General features: G+C 36.9%; 1 protein-coding gene across 12 annotated transcripts in view; it reads right to left on the reverse strand.

The window, feature by feature from the left end:
* Nucleotides 1-19,878, reverse strand: part of ANKRD28 (ankyrin repeat domain 28) — a 172,074-nt gene that overhangs the window by 29,275 nt on the left and 122,921 nt on the right. For 10 of the 12 annotated variants that reach the window (XM_057737940.1, XM_057737939.1, XM_057737941.1 and 7 more), the window contains 8 exons: nucleotides 15,708-15,850; nucleotides 11,141-11,353; nucleotides 7,295-7,373; nucleotides 6,257-6,371; nucleotides 5,232-5,314; nucleotides 3,380-3,443; nucleotides 3,101-3,169; nucleotides 748-888 (listed from right to left, as the gene is read on the reverse strand). In XM_057737940.1, coding sequence (XP_057593923.1) covers nucleotides 748-888; nucleotides 3,101-3,169; nucleotides 3,380-3,443; nucleotides 5,232-5,314; nucleotides 6,257-6,371; nucleotides 7,295-7,373; nucleotides 11,141-11,353; nucleotides 15,708-15,850 — 907 coding nt within the window. The remainder of the gene's footprint in view (nucleotides 1-747; nucleotides 889-3,100; nucleotides 3,170-3,379; nucleotides 3,444-5,231; nucleotides 5,315-6,256; nucleotides 6,372-7,294; nucleotides 7,374-11,140; nucleotides 11,354-15,707; nucleotides 15,851-19,878) is intronic. The other 2 variants (XM_057737943.1, XM_057737949.1) reach the window with 2 other exon arrangements.

The raw sequence follows: 19,878 nt of genomic DNA on the forward strand, positions 1-19,878 counted from the left end.
AGTCCATTCTCTGCATCTGCGTCCTTGTTCTTGTCACTGAGTTCATCAGTACCATTTTTAGAGTCCGTATATGTGAGTTAGCATACAGTATTTGTCTTTCTCTTTCTGGCTTACTTCACTCTGTATGACAGACTCTAGGTCTATCCACCTCATTGCATATAGCTCCATCTCATCCCTTTTTATAGCTGAGGAATATCCCATTGTATATATATGCTACATCTTCTTTATCCATTCATTTGTTGATGGGCATTTAGGTTGCTTCCATGTCCTGGCTATTGTAAATAGTGCTGCAATAAACATTATGGTACATGTTTCCTTTGGGATTATGGTTTTCTTTGGGTATATGCCCAGTAGTGGGATTACTGGATCATACGTCTGTGTACCTCTTGCCTTTCCCTTTCTCTATGACATTCTCAAGACTGCTGCCTTTGAGAAGTCAGGTGGAGAAAGCATGGAGGTGATAGATATTAAGATATGCTTCTGGAAGGGAGGACGAAAAGATACCTTTATCTTTCTTCTACCCGATTAGTTCATAAGCCAGGTTGCTAAGTAGAAATAGGTGGTAATAACTATGATTAGGAATAATTATGAAAACAACTAATTTTCCCCACTAGAGACTCAGGGGAAAATAATCAATAATAAAAAGAACAACAAGGGAATATAAATTTGCTATAAAAACCACCATCTACCTGGAAGATGCTGGTCTACAGAAGCAATAATCCTTTATTCTCACCTCATGATACTTACTTGCCATCTGTGTCTGACGTAGCTGCATAGTGCAGGGGTGTGCATCCTCTTTCATCAAGGTCATTTACACTCGCTCCTGAGCCCACAAGAGCAAACAGGCACTGGTAGTTGCAGTTGGCAGCAGCATAGTGCAGTGGAGATCTTTTTGCCCAATTTAAAAAGAAAAAAAAAAAAAAGTCAGGGACACACACCGGTAAACAAGAGCACAGTTGATCCACCCAGTTATAAATACTGTATCTATAGTAAGCCTGAGATTGATTTCTGCCATACACTAAGTCTTTCAGAGGACCAGACAGAAAGCTCGGAAGAGAAAATAAGATGGCAGAGAGTCTCTAAGAATACAAAATAAGATAGAAACACGGTTAAATTATTTTATGGTCCCAGACAGTAACAATTCAGTCTTTTGAGTGAATTACAGATACCCTTCATATTCTGCTCCGAAACTTGAAAACTTTTCTTTTCCTCCCTAATGCTATCAGCAATCTGAGAAAACATTCATTTTAACAAAGCTTCCCCTATATTAATACAAATGTTTCATAGTACAGAGGTAGCAGCTTCTGTTCATGTCTCAGTAGAGGAATAAAGGGTAAAAAAAATACAGAAGCATTAAAAAGAATGCAGTTATATCAACTATATGGTATAGCTGCACAGTAGTATCAGATTTCTCAAGCAAAAAAAGTTCATAGTTTTGAAGACTGTTCACCATTTTGAAGTTAGAGTACTGTGTTAATTTCTAGAGATGAAATATTTGTAGCTTATTTCTTCCCAGTTACAGAAACATAAAAGAATGTTACTAAATTTAGGAGTTTCTGTCATTAGAATACATGATAGAAGAAGGAGGAGGAGGACGAGGAGGAGGTGAGAAGGAGGGGAGAAAAGGAGGAAGAAGAAGGGGAAGGGGAAGAGGGAGGAGGAGGAAGAGGAGGGGAAGAAGAAGAAAACAGAAAAGTGAACGTAAATTTAGTCCAGAGTCTTTATGGTATAATTTTTTCTAAAACACTGACCTGGTGAAATGACAGTGAAGCATTATTTTACTTTATTGAATAATAGTATAATATAGTATTTTTGAAAATGCAATTAACCCTGAATTACTTTCAAGCTTCTAAACTCAGAATATGCTTCAGAAGCCCTATTTATAGTACAGAATGCTTCAAGTGCTACAAATTAACTAACATAAGCTGGATTAAAGTCACTTATAAAAATAAACTAGCTATAAAAATACAGCACTCCAAAGTCAAACAAAGTGATTTTTGATTTTGTGGGTCATTAGCTCCTTCAATAAGCAGGGTTATGAGAACAGTCTGTTCCTCAAAGTAACCATGGGGTCAGATAGTCCTTTTTACTTTTCTTATGTGCACTTTTGATTCCCTATCATATGTAATTCTGTTGACTTCTGCACTGGCCCACTCCCATGCACTGACACACATTCACACGTTTCCTTCCGACACACACCCTCCGCCCCTGTCACATACTCTGGTATAATTCTCAAACTCTTGACACACAATTTTGCTCATATTGCCACCTCTATTTTTCCTTTTTTGTTGTTGTTGAGGTAACACTGGTTTATAACATTATTTAAGTCTCATGTGTACAACATTATATTTAAACTTCTGTACACACTACAGGATGCTCACCTCTATTTTTCAAACTGCCTTCCATCCTTTCCTATATGGTTCTAACAGACTTTGGGTCAATTCCTACTCTAAGTAACTTAGTAGATCACGGGGGCTTTAAATACTACAATCACAGATGCAAGTAACACGAGGCCTGGGGTTGAACAGCGGGAATGCAGGTTGGCTAAGTGACTACAAGAGACCCTGCATTCACAGGCGCTTTCCCGTAGATCATACTCAGGGTGTGTGCGGAGAGTCAGAGAAGAGGAGGAAGAACTACACACAAATTTGTACCCTATTTCCTCCCTCTTTCTAGTGCTCTGGAACCAAATATAGGCAGGAGAGTCTCTAACAAAAGAATGACTTGAGGGAATGCAGAACCACCACTGAGCTCCAGCTCTTCTGAGTGTTTTGAGGGAGCATAGGTACCACGCAGCTTTATATTTTCATGGCTATAATTACGGGAGGAGGAGGAATGTCATCACAAGAAGTGTAGAAGTGCTTATAACGCATAGCTGTGGCTGGTAGCCTGGGGCTGTGGCAGGCGCCCAGCTGGACGAAGGCTGTGGGTGAGGATGAATATTCAGAAGTTATCTACTTACTGGGGCCTCTCAACGAATCATGATCGCAATGCAAAAGATGTGGAATTATTCAGTTAACTCTCAGAAGCCAAAGGTCAAGAAAGTTATTAAGTAAATAACATTAAGTAGGCTCTATAGAGGAGCTGTACTACACCCTACCTTCCAAACTTGTCCTTTTTGTTGAAGTCTGCACCAGTATTCAGCAGAAGGTTCAGACACTCCAAATTCCTACTCAGGAAAAATACAGTGAGAAGATGTAATTGTCAGTAATTTTATAATGAAATTGGTAGGTTTAAATAAGTATAAAAGTGTGTTTTCAAATGACAGCAGAGTGAATAAAACACTATGATTTATATTTTATGAAACAAACAAAAACGTGGTAGCTGCCACGATCAGCTACCTTTTTCTTAAAAAAAGTAAAAAGTTTTGTTAACATACCCTCCAGCTGCAGCTGCATGTAGACAGGTCCTGCCAAAATCATCTGGGGTATCTATATCAAATCCTACAAGAATGAATGCATCTTATATAATACTATAGGTATGTTACTTTATATTAAAGTATTACATTAAAAAATGTAAAAAAAAAAATCACACCCCCCAATCTTAAACTATGAATTAAAAATAGGTACAAGTTAATTGAAAATAGATGAATAATGTACAGTAATTTTTAAAAAATTACCACTAAATGACTAGGGGTTTTAGAACAAATGCTAGAATACTTGTTTAAAAGTCATAGAATAGGGCTCCCCTGGTAGCACAGTGGTTAAGAATCCACCTGCCAATGCAGGGTACTCGGATTTGAGCCCTGGTCTGGGAAGATCCCACATGCCGCAGAGCAACTAAGTCCGTGTACCACCACTACTGAGCCTGCGCTCTAGAGCCTGCAAACCACAACTAATGAGCCCATGCTCCACAACTACTGAGGCCCGTGCACCTAGAGCCTGTGCTCCACAACAAGAGAAGCCACTGCAATGAGAAGCCTGCACATGGCAACAAAGAGTAGCCCCCGCTCTCCACAACTACAGACACCCCACGCATAGCAACGAAGACCCAATGCAGCCAATAAAAATAAATTTATTTTTAAAAAATAAAAGTCATAGATTACAATGGAATATAATTTAGCAATAAAAAGAAATAAAGTACTGATACATGTTTATAACACCGGATGGCCCTTCAGAACATTTCTAAGTGAAAAAAAAATCAGTCACAAAACCACATTTTGGATTACTCCATTTCTATGAACTGTCCAGAATAGGTAAATTTATAGAGATGGAAAGCAGATTAGTGATTGCTTAGGGCTGCAGGGGAAGGAAATCGGGAACTGACCGCAAATGAGATTTCTTTGGGGGAGGATAAAAATGTTCTAAAACCCACTGTACTCATGTTTATAGACCTCTGTGAATAAACTAAAAAAAACCCCCACTGAACTGTAAATTTTAAACAGGTGAATTGTATGATATGTAAATTATTTAATAAAAAAATTTTTTTAAAGCCATAGGTGCTTTGCTACCTGTGGATTAATACAAACACTAAGAAGAGATTTTTAGAATTCTCCTTTATAGATAAATGGGTATGTGATTACTTGTGGACACACATACACTTAAAACATTCAAAACACAATTACCTTGCTTAAAAGATATCATTAAGAAAAACTCAGAAGTGTCTATCTCACAATATGTTAATTTTTCACGGAAACTTTCCCATAATTCTTTCAGCAATCACGAGTATTAACATACAAAATCTGTTCCACTTCCCTAACATGCTAAGAAATAGGATATCATTTAAAATTAAATCTTAAATATTTAGTAATTCTATGCATTTAATAAGGATCGTAATATTTATAGAAAGCTACTGATCCTCCTTTGTTTCAAACTGACTATGATTGTGGTATTTTAAAATAGTAATTAGACATGGCATAAATTTCACAAACCTATATGATATTGTAAACTGGCCATTGCCTCTTAAAAAAGGAAGCATGCAAATGAAGATATTTTGCTTCTAGACATAAAGGGACTGCTCTAGAAATATTTCACACCCCATCGCCCAACTAAGAGAGAGGAGGAAATCACTGGAAAAATAAAACCTTTCCCAGGGCTGAAGAGAAAATCAAATCTTAAAATTAAAGGGCCCAACATCTTCTAAGAGGGGTTAATAAATGATTTGCACTTGGACATATCTGTGTGTAATTTTGGAAAAGCAGGATAAAGAGACTATTAAGATGGAAGAAGGGGGGGTGGAGTTTGGGGAGGCAAAAAGGGGGTAATCTGTCTGTCTGTGAAGGTTCCACTTACCAGAAGAAAGAAGTTTCCTACAGCAATCTGAAAAACCACTTAAGGCTGCCAAATGGAGGGGGAACATTCCATGTATGCCACGCCTGAAGTAAACAGGACAGTATCCTTATCACAATGCAAGAAAAATGCAATCACTTAAATAAATTAAAAAGAAACTATTCAATACTTAACTTATCCAGCAACTTTCCTCTTAGAGTAGGATTTTTCAACCTCAGCACTACTGTCACCATGGACTTTCTGTGGGGTGGGGGCGGGGGGTGGGTTACCTGTGCCTGCAGGATGTCACCAGTGCCCCTGGGCTCTACCTGCACTGGATGACAGCAATACTCTCCTCCCCAAATTGTGACAACCGACAATGTCTCTAGACATTTGCTTCAAGAGCAAAACCCATTCCCTTGCCTCGATGTTGAGAATCACCGCAAGGCAAAATGTTTAAGAATGTTCACTGCAGCCATTTTTGTAATAGTAAAAAACGGGGAGCAACTCGTGTTTGTAAATGAGCAAAATGAATAAACTGTGAAATCTTTACACAAGAATTAAATTTTATAAAATGAATAAACCAGAGTTACTTCCAGAGAAAAAAACGCAAATTTATATCTACATGGCTAAATCAACTTCACGTAAAAAAAAAAGTTTAAAAAAGTGTACAGTAGCATACTATTTACAGAAAGTTTAAAAGATTTAAAACATGTTAATGAACATATAAAAAGGTAATAAAATTTTTTAAAACATACAAAAATGATAAATATCAATTTAAATAGGGTGGTTACTTCTGCAGAGCATGCAAGAGAATCCATCTTTCAAACAAAATCTTACATAGAAACTGTATTACTCATAAACTAGAAAGAACTGGGGTGAAAAAAATATAAAAATACCCTATACCAGTTTATCAATGAAACTGTATTAAACACTCTATTCCATTATATCATCAATACAAAGAGGAAAAAGCTCAAGCAATTAGTACTACACTGAGGACAAAATCCACGTCTCCCTGCCAAGCCATCAATACTTCGGGAAGTACGTACTTTGCAGTGTCAGCACCACTTGTAATGAGAGTGTTGATTAGCAGCTCGTGGCCGTACCTCGCTGCTATGTGCAAAGGGGTGTTGCCATTCTTATCCTCACAGTCGATTACTGCTCCTGCAATAAAGGACATCCTATCAGACGCTGGATTACGTAAAGACCAAGTCAAATCTATTACACGGAAAGTGATATAAAACACAATTCCAGCACAAACTAATAGGTATAGCAATTTAACCACAGATTTCATCCACAGCACATTTATTGGGCCAGGCACTGGGAGTTACAGATTTTATATACTTAAAGCAATTTCATGAAATGAGCATAAGATTTTAACAGATATAAAAATTACAAAAGGGTTTGGAGTCCAATAAGTTTGGAAACCACTGTATTAAAATAAAATTAAATAGATTTCTTTAGAGTGAGACTTTCCAAAGCTTTAATGTGCATACTTTGTGTCACGAGGAAGACAGCACACAATGCTTTATGAATTATTTGATTATGAGCTTAGTCCTACCCTTTCCCTGAAAAATCAGAATAGCTCTTGTCTTGAGGACTGCTAACAAACAGTTCCTCGGAACATGGCTTGTGAAACACTCCCCAAATTCTTTTTATTTATAAGTTTAGCTTGCCTAGTACTAATTCAAAAGCAAAAGAATACAAATTCAGAAAATAAATGAAAATGCAAAAAATAGTTCAAAATACTCAGAAGGGAAAAGAGAAATGCAACTGAGTTTTGTTAACATATAATACAATTTGCAGTGGAAAGGCAGAGTTTTCTATTTATGCTTTAAAAAAGCCAACACTAACTGCTAGAGAAACTATATTTATAATCTAAGGGAAACAGTTCAAAAATAAATGAAAGACATAATTACAAAAGATACATGTACACAGCATTTAAAATTCCTCATTACATGATTTTCATGAGATCTGATATCAAATGTCAAAAATGTGTATACTACTATGACAGTTCCTCAATACCATTTATCATGTGGATGCTTTTACTACACTTAAGAAAAAAAACAAACAGAAATACTTTTTACCACTCTGGATAATGGTTTGTGATCTGGAGAATCTACCGTGGAGGGCAGTCATGTGCAGTGGGGTTTTTCCATCTTTGCTCTGAAATAAACACAGAAGAGATTTAAAATTCTTGTTACATTCGTAACAGGTAATCATTAGTTTTATTTTGAATATCCTTTTGCAACTTTATTTTGTGTAAATATTACTCAAGCTTAATAAGTTTAATTGAAGCCCAAGTCAGTAAAACAGCTGTTTGAAATTATGAACTAATTATTTTAGCATCTGTCACAAAGCACAAATACACACAAATCTCAATGCCCACAGTTTAAAAAAGGCCTGGAGTGATCGGTGTGCTATAATATTAATATCACTTCTTTTTCAGGTGGGGGAACTGAAGCACAAGGATATTAATGATTTGACCAAGGTCACATCACTGGAAGTGGTACAGCCAGGATGCGCTGCCCACGGTTGAAAAATTTCACATTGCTACAATTCTTTTGTTCTAAGAAATGCTGAATCCCTCCTTGACCAAGGAAAAGTGAATGTTAGAATTAACTTCAGTCACTATAATTCACTTTAAAAACTTTATATATTATTTTGCTTATAATTATTTGTAACAAATAATGTTAACTCTTTTTCTCAAATTACTTAAGATAATAAACCAGACTGGCCTTGCATGTGTTTTTGATGTAGAAATACTGAAATTCTGGAGGAATTACAAATAAGAAAAACAATGCCTGAGTTAGGTGATATCTTTTATTGTGAGTGAGGTGGTCTTTTCTTCCCTAAAATTGCTTTGTTAATCAAAACATACATGTAACCATCACAGAGGAAACAAGTATTTGGGGTATTTTGTTTATCTGACCAAAATTTAAAGTACAGGGTGGGTGGGAAAAGGTGCCACAGCTATCTGGATTGACAACTGGATACACTGTGTGAAATTGTATATCTATTGCTTTCAACCTATATACAATTGGGTTTCTATCCTCTACAGTAACTGATTATGGAATAAACACTTGAAGAGCGAGAAGAAAAAAAAAAGCAGTAAGTGACAATGCAGCGGGGTTCACGATAAGCAGGGTTATGAAAAACCAGATCTATAGTGCTCTTTAAAAACCATTCATTTTACTTCTATGTAGTATTCTGTAGGGCAATCAATTTAAAAATGTATAAACTGAATAATTACAAACCTAAATTCACATTCCAATGCCAGTCATCCACAACTTGATCAAGAACAGAAACATCAAAACAGAGAATGGGATGGGAGGAAAAGATGAAGGAGAAAGGTGACTTGATAAGGCGAACTTGAGGGTCAGCAAAAATAATTTTTTCTTATAATATGAGGCAAATGTCAAAGCCTTAGCTCCTTAATCAATAATTTGATAAGCAACAATTTGACAAATATAGGAAACACAGGTGTCAGGAACGAAGATACATTCTTGAATGAATACACATTCTCATTAGCTGAAAACTCACTGCTATCAACATCTTTTACATAACGTCAGAGCTGGGACAGTACCTCAGAAGTCATCAACAACCTGGGAAGTGTGTTTCAATGGAACTTGGCGGTAAGATAACTGGACAACTGCACATCAGCAGGATGTCATATGTCCTTAGACAAGATTAAAGCAACTTTTATGAAATCTATTTTTAAACCAACGTCATGGCCTACTGTCTTGAAACATACTTAACCATCACAGCTTAACTGTTTTGCTAAAAAATTTCCTTTTCATGTGTAAAATTCACCTCTGAATTTGCTAATTAAGGAGGTAACTTCTAATAGGAACACTGGTCTAAGCATCATAGTACAAGTGACCCTCTTGTAAAACTGACTCTCACCTCTACACTTCAAAAGAAAATACAGACTTAAAAATAATCATAGGTACCAGAGTCAGCTACATAGGCAATGACATATGAATGAAGTGATTAATTACTTCAAATTAGAGTAAACATTCGATGTCTAAATGGCACTGTATAAAATAAATAGAGCCTAATTTTTAACCAGCACCACGTAAATTAAAAAATGATACAGGTAAGCCTCTCTTACTCCATGACATTTAATATTTAACAAAGATAATTTTAACTATAGCCACTTTATCATACACGGGTCTCAGAGAGACTAAAAATATCTGATGAGATTTTTTTCATTTGAAGAATATTAAGATAATTTCAAAATTTTTATTTTGAAAAACTCTTCATTAAAAAATATTACTAGGCCTTCGAGGAAACAAGTAACAAATTTCCCACCCCCAAAGGAATTCAGATGTTTTTTCTGGGCACTGATTATCCAAACAGGAATTCTTCAAATCAAAATAAGCAGTTCAAATTTATTATCAGTAAAGTTTTAAGAAATTATTTAAATTATTAAAAATAAAACTTTAGTTTAGTAGGTGATTTGACTGAGAACTGAAAGCTTTAAATATATATTCTTAAAGGAGAGATTTTAACCAGAGAGGGGTTCTCTGTGATATCTCATGTCCTTTGCTTCCGGGGGTGATAGGTATAAATTTTGTCCTGTAGCTGGCAGAGGGCAATTCAGAGCATTGACCTAATTATAGATGGGCTTGCTGCTGCTACAGCTGTCAGAGTGGGTCAGTGGCATCGTTAAAGGACTTTCTAAAGTTAGAGAGGTAAGAAAATGCACTCCTTTCTCTACCAGTCTGAAAGACACTGGCTCTTCACACCTACAAATGAAGCTGAAATTGTATGCAATTAAAGCTCTAAAAACATTTGAAGCTTAAATGTTTTTAACTAATCCTAAATGGTTCAATTTTCTTCGTGGTTTTCTTTTCTCCATACCACAAGACATGGTTTGGCAAGTGCTCAAAGAACAAATTAAGAAATTAATACAGAAGCAATCAGTGAAAGCATTTTGAAAATATAAAATGAAGATTATACATTAAAGTAGTTATGTTCAAAACTATGGTTGCATGTGCATTTCCATAGAATTATGTAGTAAAAGTACATTTATTTTGGCTCCAGAATATTTCTAAAATTCAAATGCTCACTCTTGAAAGCGAATGACCAAAAAAACCAAAAAGCAACTATTACTTATAGTCTTCTAATTTTTCTAACACTGAAGAATTTCAAAACAGCAAAGTTGAAAGAGTATTACAGTGAACACCTATATACATACCACCTGGAGTCTACCACTAACATTTTACTATATGGGCATTATCACACATCCCTCTCTCCACCCACCCATGCAGTTAACTGATGCTTTTATTTTTGGGGGGTGGGGGGCACACCACGTGGCATGTGGGACTAGGGATTGAACCTGTGTCCCCTGCAGAAGTGCAGAGTCTTAACCACTGGACTGCCAGGGAAGTCCCAAAATGATGCTTTTCAAAGTCAGCTGCAGATATCATTACCTATTAATCTCTAAACACTTTGGTACGTGCTAGCATTAACTAGGGTTCAACGTTTGCTTGGTGTGTAACTTTCTCAGGGAACATTTACATGCAATGAGGCATATAAATCTTAAATGTACCACTTGATAAGTTCTGACTAATTTATATAACACAAAGCTGTCAAAGTACAGAATATTACCACCATTCCAGAAAGTTCCCCTCACGACCCCCTGTCATCAATCCCTCCTCCCAGAGGCAACAATTGTTCTGTCCTCCCCCCCCCCGACTATAGAGTCTGGAACCCCATATAAATGGAATTTCATCTGTTCTAAAACCTTGTATAAGTGCAAACAGCGAATATATTCTTGTGTAAGACTTTGTCACTCAGCATAGTATTTTTAAGATTCATCTGCGTGTGTATCAGTAATTTGTTCCTTTTTATTGCTGAATGGTGTATGCTACTGATACTGCAGTAAAGTTCTACATACTAGATAGGGGTTCTTTTTTACGTCATACCTTCATATTGACATCGGCCCCATTGCCTACTAGAAGCTCTAAACACAACGCTCCATGTGTTGATGCAGCAGCAAAGTGCAGAGGAGTAAACCCTTTTTCATTCTTTTGATTTACATTAGCACCACAGTCTATAAGTTCATTCACGACAACATCTTGTCCATTGTAGCAGGCTACATGAAGAGCTGTATTTCCATAGGCATTTGGTTCATTCATCTATTAGAAAAAAAAAAAGGTGTATGTTAAAGCAGTCTTCCCAATTAACATTGTTGTGAGCTATTTTAGCAACGCTGTGGTTGAAACAAATTATTAAAGTGAGAAACAAACAGGGATAAATACACAGATACGGCTTATAATTTTAAACTTCCTTTAAAAAAAATGAACACAACAGCATTTTGGTGTCAAGTGAATATTGCACCTTCAGGGAACATAATTCATATATACAATGTCTACTTCATGACAAAACTGAATGATTCCGAGATATATTTTAGGAAAATGAAAACAATACGTTTTAAAAAGCATTCTAGGTAAGGGACAATTACAGAATTAATTCTAAGAATCATGAAAAATGAACACACACTGAAAATTCTGACATATTCAAAAACATGCATATTTTCTGCTGTCTCATTTACAGTGACAAAAGATTAAAGATGGTGATTAGTAGAGAGCAAGATTTTTTAAAAATGCGTGACATCTTTTTCTATTTATTTAATTCATCTTTGCAACAAACTTGGGCTCTAGATATTTTCCAGCCTATGTACTAACATTTTACCAAAACAAATACGTTCAAAAGAATATACCCAATATTGAGAAATGATTCATGTAACTCAAGTTTATCTATTTCTTAAAAAATATTCTGGATGAATATTGTAAAGTTCACATCACTTTTCTGTACTAAAGAATTTTACCTTTGCTCCTGTCTTCTGGAAGGTAATCTACGGCACACCCGATAGGCGTCCTTGTCTAGGGTGGGAGATGGCTACCCTGGACCTGAGAGTAGGATCAGGAACAGTGGGGAGTCTTTAGGGCAGGGCCAATCACACCACATAAACCAGCCAATTTTGGGGAGGAGCTTTGGGTCCTTGGTATCAGTGGACTTGGAGACTGAAATCATGCGAGCAATTTTGATTACTCAATCATGTTTATGTAGTGGAGTCCCAATAAAACTCTGATAACAAAGCTCTGGTGGGCTTCTCTCGTTGGCAATACTATGTGCATATGCCACATCCTGATTATGGGAGAGTAAGGAGTCCTAACTCCGTAGGGAGAGGCCAATGGAAGCTTTATGTTTAGAATACTCTTAGACTCTGCCTCCTGTATCTCTTCCTTTGGCTGATCTTAATTTGTATCTTTCCTGTGTAATAAACCATAGCTGTGAGTACAATGGCTTTCAGTAAGTTTCTGGAGTTATCAAAGCTGAAGGTAGTCCTGTGTGTAGACTATGCCCTCTAACTTTGGGGTTGGCCCCAACTTATCACAACTTTAACATTTCTTTTCTCAGCTCTCTGGTAACAGAAATCAGAGAAAGTGAAAAAGTAATACTTAACTTTAGTCAAATTATTTAGATTTCATCACCAAAAGCTGGCAGACACTGAACAGATTCTCCCCTGGAGCTTCCAAGACTTTGAGAGATTAAATTTATTAAGTCACTCACTTCATGGTAATTTGTTATGGCAGCTCTAGGAAACTAAGTCATGCAATTGGAGGCCACATGTCAGTAAATGGCTCTAAGTCTGACCACTTTTTTTTGAAGAACACTATTACCAGAGTTCGTTATTTTGCTGTCAATAAAATAAGCTTTAAAAATGGCACCAGAATGGACTTGAAACAGTAATCAGAAACAAGGTTGGCTCATTTATCTAGACTGAGGGTCCCTTAAGGCGTTATGTCACTCTGTTGAAACAGCTATAGGAAGTATTGAGTTGAAATAAAACTTTTATCTGTTTGCACTCTACAAGATTCTACCTAACAATGTGTTTCAATTTTTGATCACTACATTTTCAATAACTAAGTGATTCACATAGTCCTTAAATCAATAGTCTATCCAGCTCCACAATTCTGCCATGTATCCTCTGTCCAAGCAGATTACCATCTAACTTTCTGTCTTTGCAGCTGATCTAAACCACCTCCCTCTCTCCTATTTGGGATTTTTCTTGTTTCTTGAGGTAGGATTGTATTGCTATGAACTTCCCTCTTAGAACTGCTTTTGCTACATCCCATAGGTTTTGGATTGTTGTGTTTTTGTCATCATTTGTCTCTAGGTATTCTTTGATTTCCTCTTTGATTTCTTCAGTGATCTCTCAGTTATTTATTAGTAGTGTATTGTTTAGCCTCCATGTGTTTGTGTTTTTTACAGTTTTTCACCTATAACTGATTTCTAATCTTATAATGTTGTGGTCGGAAAAGATTACTGTCGATTTCCTCTTTTATAGCTGTTAGCATCTGCCATATGTACTGAGCATTTGCCTTATGCTCCTATGTTGGGTGCATGTATATTTACAATTGTTTTATCTTCTTCTTGGATTGATCCCTTGAACATTATGTAGTGTCCTTTCTTGTCTCTAGCAACATTCTTTATTTTAAAGTCTATTTTATCTGATATGAGTATCACTACTCCAGCTTACTTTTGATTTCCATTGCATGGAATATCTTTTTCCATCCCCTCACTTTCAGTCTGTATGTGTCCCTAGGTCTGAAGTGGGTCTCTTGTAGACAGCATATATATGGGTCCTATTTTTGTATCCATTCAGCCAGTCTGTGTCTTTCGGTTGGAGCATTTAATCCATTTACACTCAAGGTAATTATCAATATGCATGCTTCTACTGCCATTTTCTTCATTGCTTTGTTTTTGTTTTTGTAGGTCCTTTTCTTCTCTTGTGTTTCCCGCTTAGAGAAGTTCCTTTCAGTTCCTTTAGCATTTGTTGTAAGGCCGGTTTGATGGTGCTGAGTTGTCTTAGCTGTTGCTTGTCTGTAATGCTTTTGATTTCTCTGTCAAATCTGAATGAGACCCTTGCTGGGTAGAGTATTCTTGATTGCAGTTTCTTCCCTTTCATCACTTTAAATATATTGTGCCACTCCTTTCTGGCTTGCAGTTTCTGCTGAGAAATCAGCTGTTAACCTTATGGGAGTTCCCTTGTATGTTGTCGTTTTTCCCTTGTTGCTTTTAATAACTTTTCTGTCTTTAATTTTTGTCAGTTTGATTACTGTGTGTCTTGGCATGTTTCTCCTTGAGTTTATCCTGCCTGCTTGGGGCTCTCTGCGCTTCCTGGATTTGGGTGGCTATTTCCTTTCCCATGTTAGGGAAGTTTTCAACTATAATCTCTTCAAATATTTTCTTGGGGCCTTTCTCTCTCTCTCTTCTCCTTCTGGGACCCCTATAATGTGAATGTTGGTGTGTTTAATGTTGTCCAGAGGTCTCTTAGTTGTCTTCATTTCTCTTCATTCTTTTTTCTTTATTCAGTTCTGCAGCAGTGATTTCCACCATTTTGTCTTACAGGTCACTTATCCGTTCTTCTGCCTCAGTTATTCTGCTACTGATTCCTTCTGGTGTATTTTTCATTTCACTTATTGTATTGTTCATCTCTGTTTGTTTGTTCTTTAATTCTTCTAGCTCTTTGTTAAACATTTCTTGCATCTTTTCCATTCTTTTTCCAAGGTCCTGGATCATCTTCACTATCATTATTCTGAATTCTTTTTCTCAAAGGCTGCCTATCTCCACTTCAGTCAGTTGTTTTTCTGGGGTTTTATCTTGTTCCTTCACCTGGTACAAAGTACTCTGCCTTTTCACTTTGTCTGTCTTTCTGTGGCTGTGGTTTTCGTTCTACAGGCTATAGGATTATAGTTCTTCTTGCTACTGCTGTCTGCCCTCCCCACTCTCCTTCTAACTGGCTGCTTTTCACCCATGTTTTAAAGAACCAGATGAGTTTGTCAGAATTGTACCCTAAAGTAAGAGTAAATATACTAAGAGTGGGTGTAAAGCACATGCGCCTCAAGTATGGACTGTGGAAGCTCCAGGTATTCTTAGCTATCCCAATTCTGGAATCAAATATTTTCAGATGAAGGAGCAACACTTCCTAACCAGATTCATATTGTAAGGAACACTTGCAGCTGATGGGCCAGAAGCCTGTAGTTTTCCTGCCTACCTCTGGCCAATATCCTGTAATGTGAACAGCTATGGTCATTTAAAGGAAATATCAGACAAACTGGGCAAATGATACTAACAATAACCCAGTCACTTGGGAAAATAATCCAACTATGTCTGATCTGCCAGTTTCCACAGCTGAAATGAAGCTACAGGGCCTAGAGTGTGATGGAAAAGAAAAACTTATGTCAATCAACCACTCACCTTTTGAATATATTTTACCTCTTAATATATTTGACAAACTTCATGTCTTTGTCAGACATCAGTGCACTATATATTATGTAAAGAACTATAAATATAAAACTAATTCAAAGACAAAAATGTTACTGTAAGAAATCATCTTTTAAATTTGAAATAACTTCTACCAACAACAAAATCACAAACACACAAATGCTCCATTCTTCTGTACTGCTTAGTCTGTACACCTACATCAACCCCAAGATCAAGAAGGTACTTGACTACGCTGATCATCCCGCTGGAGGCTGCCGCATGGAGAGGTGTATAAGACTTCTTGTCCTTGCATGTCACCTCAGCTCCGTGTGCCACGAGTAATTTCACTACTTCAATGTGACCTGAACATGTGTTTATGAAGCAAAAACAAGAAGATGAATATATGTAAGATATGAAATACAATCCTGAATGTCTTTGAAGATGGGTAAAAATACAATACAAATTAACTAGATAATGCATGACAAGTCACCAATTAGTCACAGTATAACCAAACAGAGGACAGAAGATAAAAAATAAGAATTCAGGATAATTTTGATAAATGCTGACAGTTAACTAATAATTGAAAATAATGCATTTAATTATTTTATCCAATTATAATCCTTCAATTTATAATCCTCCTTTTACCAAGATCTTGCTGTTTCCAAGGTTGTTTTAATACATTCTCAAGTGTCTAATGTAAGACATTAATTTATGTTTGTATGCTTTAGTGGAATCTTCTACTTGGAAATCTGTGAGTGACTTGGGCTTATTTCTTAAAAATGTCAGGTCTTTGGAACATGCAGTTACAAACTTCTTTTTCCTTATTTCCACCAGATGTCCTTAACAACCTTAGTTTGTTCCTCACCTTGTATCAATCAGGACAGGCTAGGTTACACATGCTGTGGTTAACAACCAACTCCCAAATCCCAGTGGCTTAAACAATTAGTGTTTCATTTCTCCTTAGCATTATGATAGCTTGGCCAGAAGGCTCTGCTCAGCCACTCAAGGATCCAGATTCATGGTGCTGACACCATGTTGAAGACAGCTTGGTCACTGTGCCAGAAAGGGAAATAGACTACAGTCTCACACCAGCAATTAGATGCTCTGGTCCAGAGGTGATGCTACTTGTATTAATCAGAACTAGTCTCAGGCCCCACCCAACCACACAAGGAGGCCAGGAAAGGGGACATGTATCTGGAAGGTGGGAGAACCACTGTTCTCCTTTCTTATCTCACTTCCTGTCAGGTTGGATTATATAGTGCTTTCTCCTCCTCCCAAAAGTCTTTTCACCTCTGTGCCTTTGTTCATGGGACTGATTCCTACCTTGTACGGAATGTTCTGCTTGGATGTTTCTTTCTAATCATTGTTACTAATCCTTGAAGAAGGTCATGTCAATTCCTATCTTCCTTAGAAGTCTTATAAGGCTTTCAGTTCCCTAGAACTACATGGCCAAAAGTACCATGTACCTGTAAATACTACGTAATGAGCATATATAATACCATCTTGTGATGTTTCTTAAACTTGATTAACTCACTTTTTAATTACTTTTAAGTTCCCAAATATGTATATATCTTTAAAGGCAAATATCACAGGCTCTTATGTTCTACTTCTTGGTATATTTCAAACAAAATAGATATCCATTAAATATGTTACATTAAACAAGTTGCTAATGATGTCATTTTTAATACCCCTTCATAGGGAAGGAGTATACAAAGTTAATAACTATAAAAATGAGACTTTCAAATATAGGACCCTGCCCCTTGAAAAAAGGATTCTACAAGACGTATAAAGAATCAAGTAGATATAGTTGTTTATATATATAAATTATCAACTAAAGTGGATACTTTCAGCTATATTTTCCCTGTCTCAACATGAAAAATATCTACTATATTTTTAGGGAAAAAAAAGAATATCTATCAAATTATTAGGTGCCAAATTAAATGTGACTATCACATAAGAGCACCAACTGGTACAAGATTTTTCACTACACATTACTCCCTGACCAATGGCTCTAAAAAGACAACTACTTGGGTTTATTGTAATATATTAAAAATCAGGACTTATATAGTACGCAGGGGGCTCACACATAAAATATAGCTTTTTTTAAACTGGGCAAATGCATATTATTCACTAATATGCCAAAAAGAAACAAATTCTCCTGATTTTTAAGACTAGAAGGCCCATAATACAAACATAATGGAAAAACTGTTCAAAACCAACATATCATTCTAAGTAAATGACTCATCATATTAACCGTGTAGACTTCAGGAAGTGTGAACTTTTTCTGACACTGATAAAGCCCTATTTTTATTTTTTTTAAACTTAATTTTATTTTTTATTTTTTTGGCTGCATTAGGTCTTACTTGCTGTGCATGCGCTGTCTCTAGTTGCAGCAAGCAGGCTTTACTCTTCATTGTGGTGTACAGGCTTCTCACTTCGGTAGCTTCTCTTGCTGTGGAGCACAGGCTCTGGGCGCACAGGTTTCAGTAGCTGTGGCTCGCGGGCTCTAGAGTTCAAGCTCAGTAGTTGTGGTGCATGGGCTTAGTTGGTCTATGGTATGTGGGATCTTCATAGACCAGAGCTCAAACCCACGTCCCCTGCACTAGCAGGCAGATCCTCAACCACTGTGCCACCAGGGAAGTCTCACAGCCACATTTTTAAAAGGTGCCATGCATAGGCAAATTTACAACCTTAAAATTGACAAATATTTAAGCACATTTCTGAAATATGCATAAATTCCCTTAATGGACCACTAAAAACACGAAAGGGGCCTTTCCATAGCCAGTTTGGGGCGACTTATGTAAAGAAAAAAGGGAAGAAAGTTCTAGAGTGAAATAAATGATAGTGTTCTAGAAAGGCAGACCCTAGCCAGAATACGTATTTGTTTTCCTTATCAATTTATAGAATGATGCTACCAAGAAGACTAGATTTCATTCAATTCATCTGGGTGTATTTTCATTTTTATTTTATTTTTTAAAATTTATTTATTTTATTGGCTGTGTTGTCTTTTTTTGCTGTGCGCGGGCTTTCTTTAGTTGCAGTGAGTGGGGGCTACTCTTCGTTGTGATGCGTGGGCTCCTCATTGCCGTGGCTTCTCTTGTTGCGGAGCACGGGCTCTAGGTGCGTGGGCTTCAGTAGTTGCAGCACATGGGCTCAATAGTTGTGGCTTACGGGCTCTAAAGCGCAGGCTCAATAGTTGTGGCGCGCAGGCTTAGTTGCTCCGTGGGATGTGGGATCTTCCTGGAGCAGGGATCAATCCTGTGTCCCCTGCATTGGCAGGCGGATTCTTAACCACTGCGCCACCTAGGAAGCCCCATCTGGGTGTATTTTTAGAAGATGGCACCCAGTAGACATGTATGGCATACATAATTCTGTAGTCAATAACAACATCCTTAAAAAAAATTATACCCATGCAATGTAAATTTGGTAAATGTAGTCATTATCCTTCAGGAATTTGGAAAATTCCCTACATTTTTCTTTTGTTCATGAACGTATAAGAACAGTAAAATGACCTATGCTTTTAAGTTTTTAGGGAAAGGAAAGGAAGAAGAAATACCATTTCACGCCAACTCAAACTATGCACTGCTTCAAGAAGAAATAATGTAATGAGTCACTTATCAAGGTAATTAATATTTATTTAGTACCTCTATGTCAAAGTCATCACAGTAAGGTAATTTGAGGCAAACAGTGACTGGATATTGCTAAAAGCGCTGAATGCAACAGAAGAGATTAATGAGTAAATGGATTCTCAATGAAGGTTCACAGTAGGAGCAAACATGGGGTAGGGAGGGAAAAATCATCAATTCATTCGGGATAGAGGTGGGGCTGGGGATTCAATCATAGCATAGGGAAAAGAGGTAGAGCCTAACAGAAAAGTAAGGGCAGCCTCAACCAGGGCACAGAAGCCAGGGCAAATACAGAAGCCTATGAGAAATAAAGTACAAGAATACATGTAATGCAATAACGTAATGTCTCTTGGGCTAATACTGACAAATTCTCTAGAGGTGTCAATGACCTGGACTTAAGGCCTTTCTAATAGACCAGGCAATAGCTCCCTACTTTCATATATTTAGCTCCTTTTAATCCTGACCACCTCGAACAACTGAATAGTTTTAGAAACTGTGTGTCAATACTCTTCTTTTTCCAAGCTTAAAGGAAGGAAGAGACAGGGAAAGGAGAATTATGAATCTCTGAATGTTTATGCTCAAAAATTAAATAGACTTTGAGGTCAAAGAAATACAGAATATCTTTTATAATCCACAATCTGCCTGAAAAATGATATTCAGTAGATCAAGGAAACGAAGCCATCCAAGGGCCCCTGAGATACACACACCCAGTTATTCTGGGAGCTCAGTGAGAGGCAATCCACAAAATTCCTTGGCCTCCAATG

The sequence above is a fragment of the Hippopotamus amphibius genome, chromosome 6 (assembly GCF_030028045.1).
Source record: "Hippopotamus amphibius kiboko isolate mHipAmp2 chromosome 6, mHipAmp2.hap2, whole genome shotgun sequence".
Lineage (NCBI taxonomy): Eukaryota > Metazoa > Chordata > Mammalia > Artiodactyla > Hippopotamidae > Hippopotamus > Hippopotamus amphibius.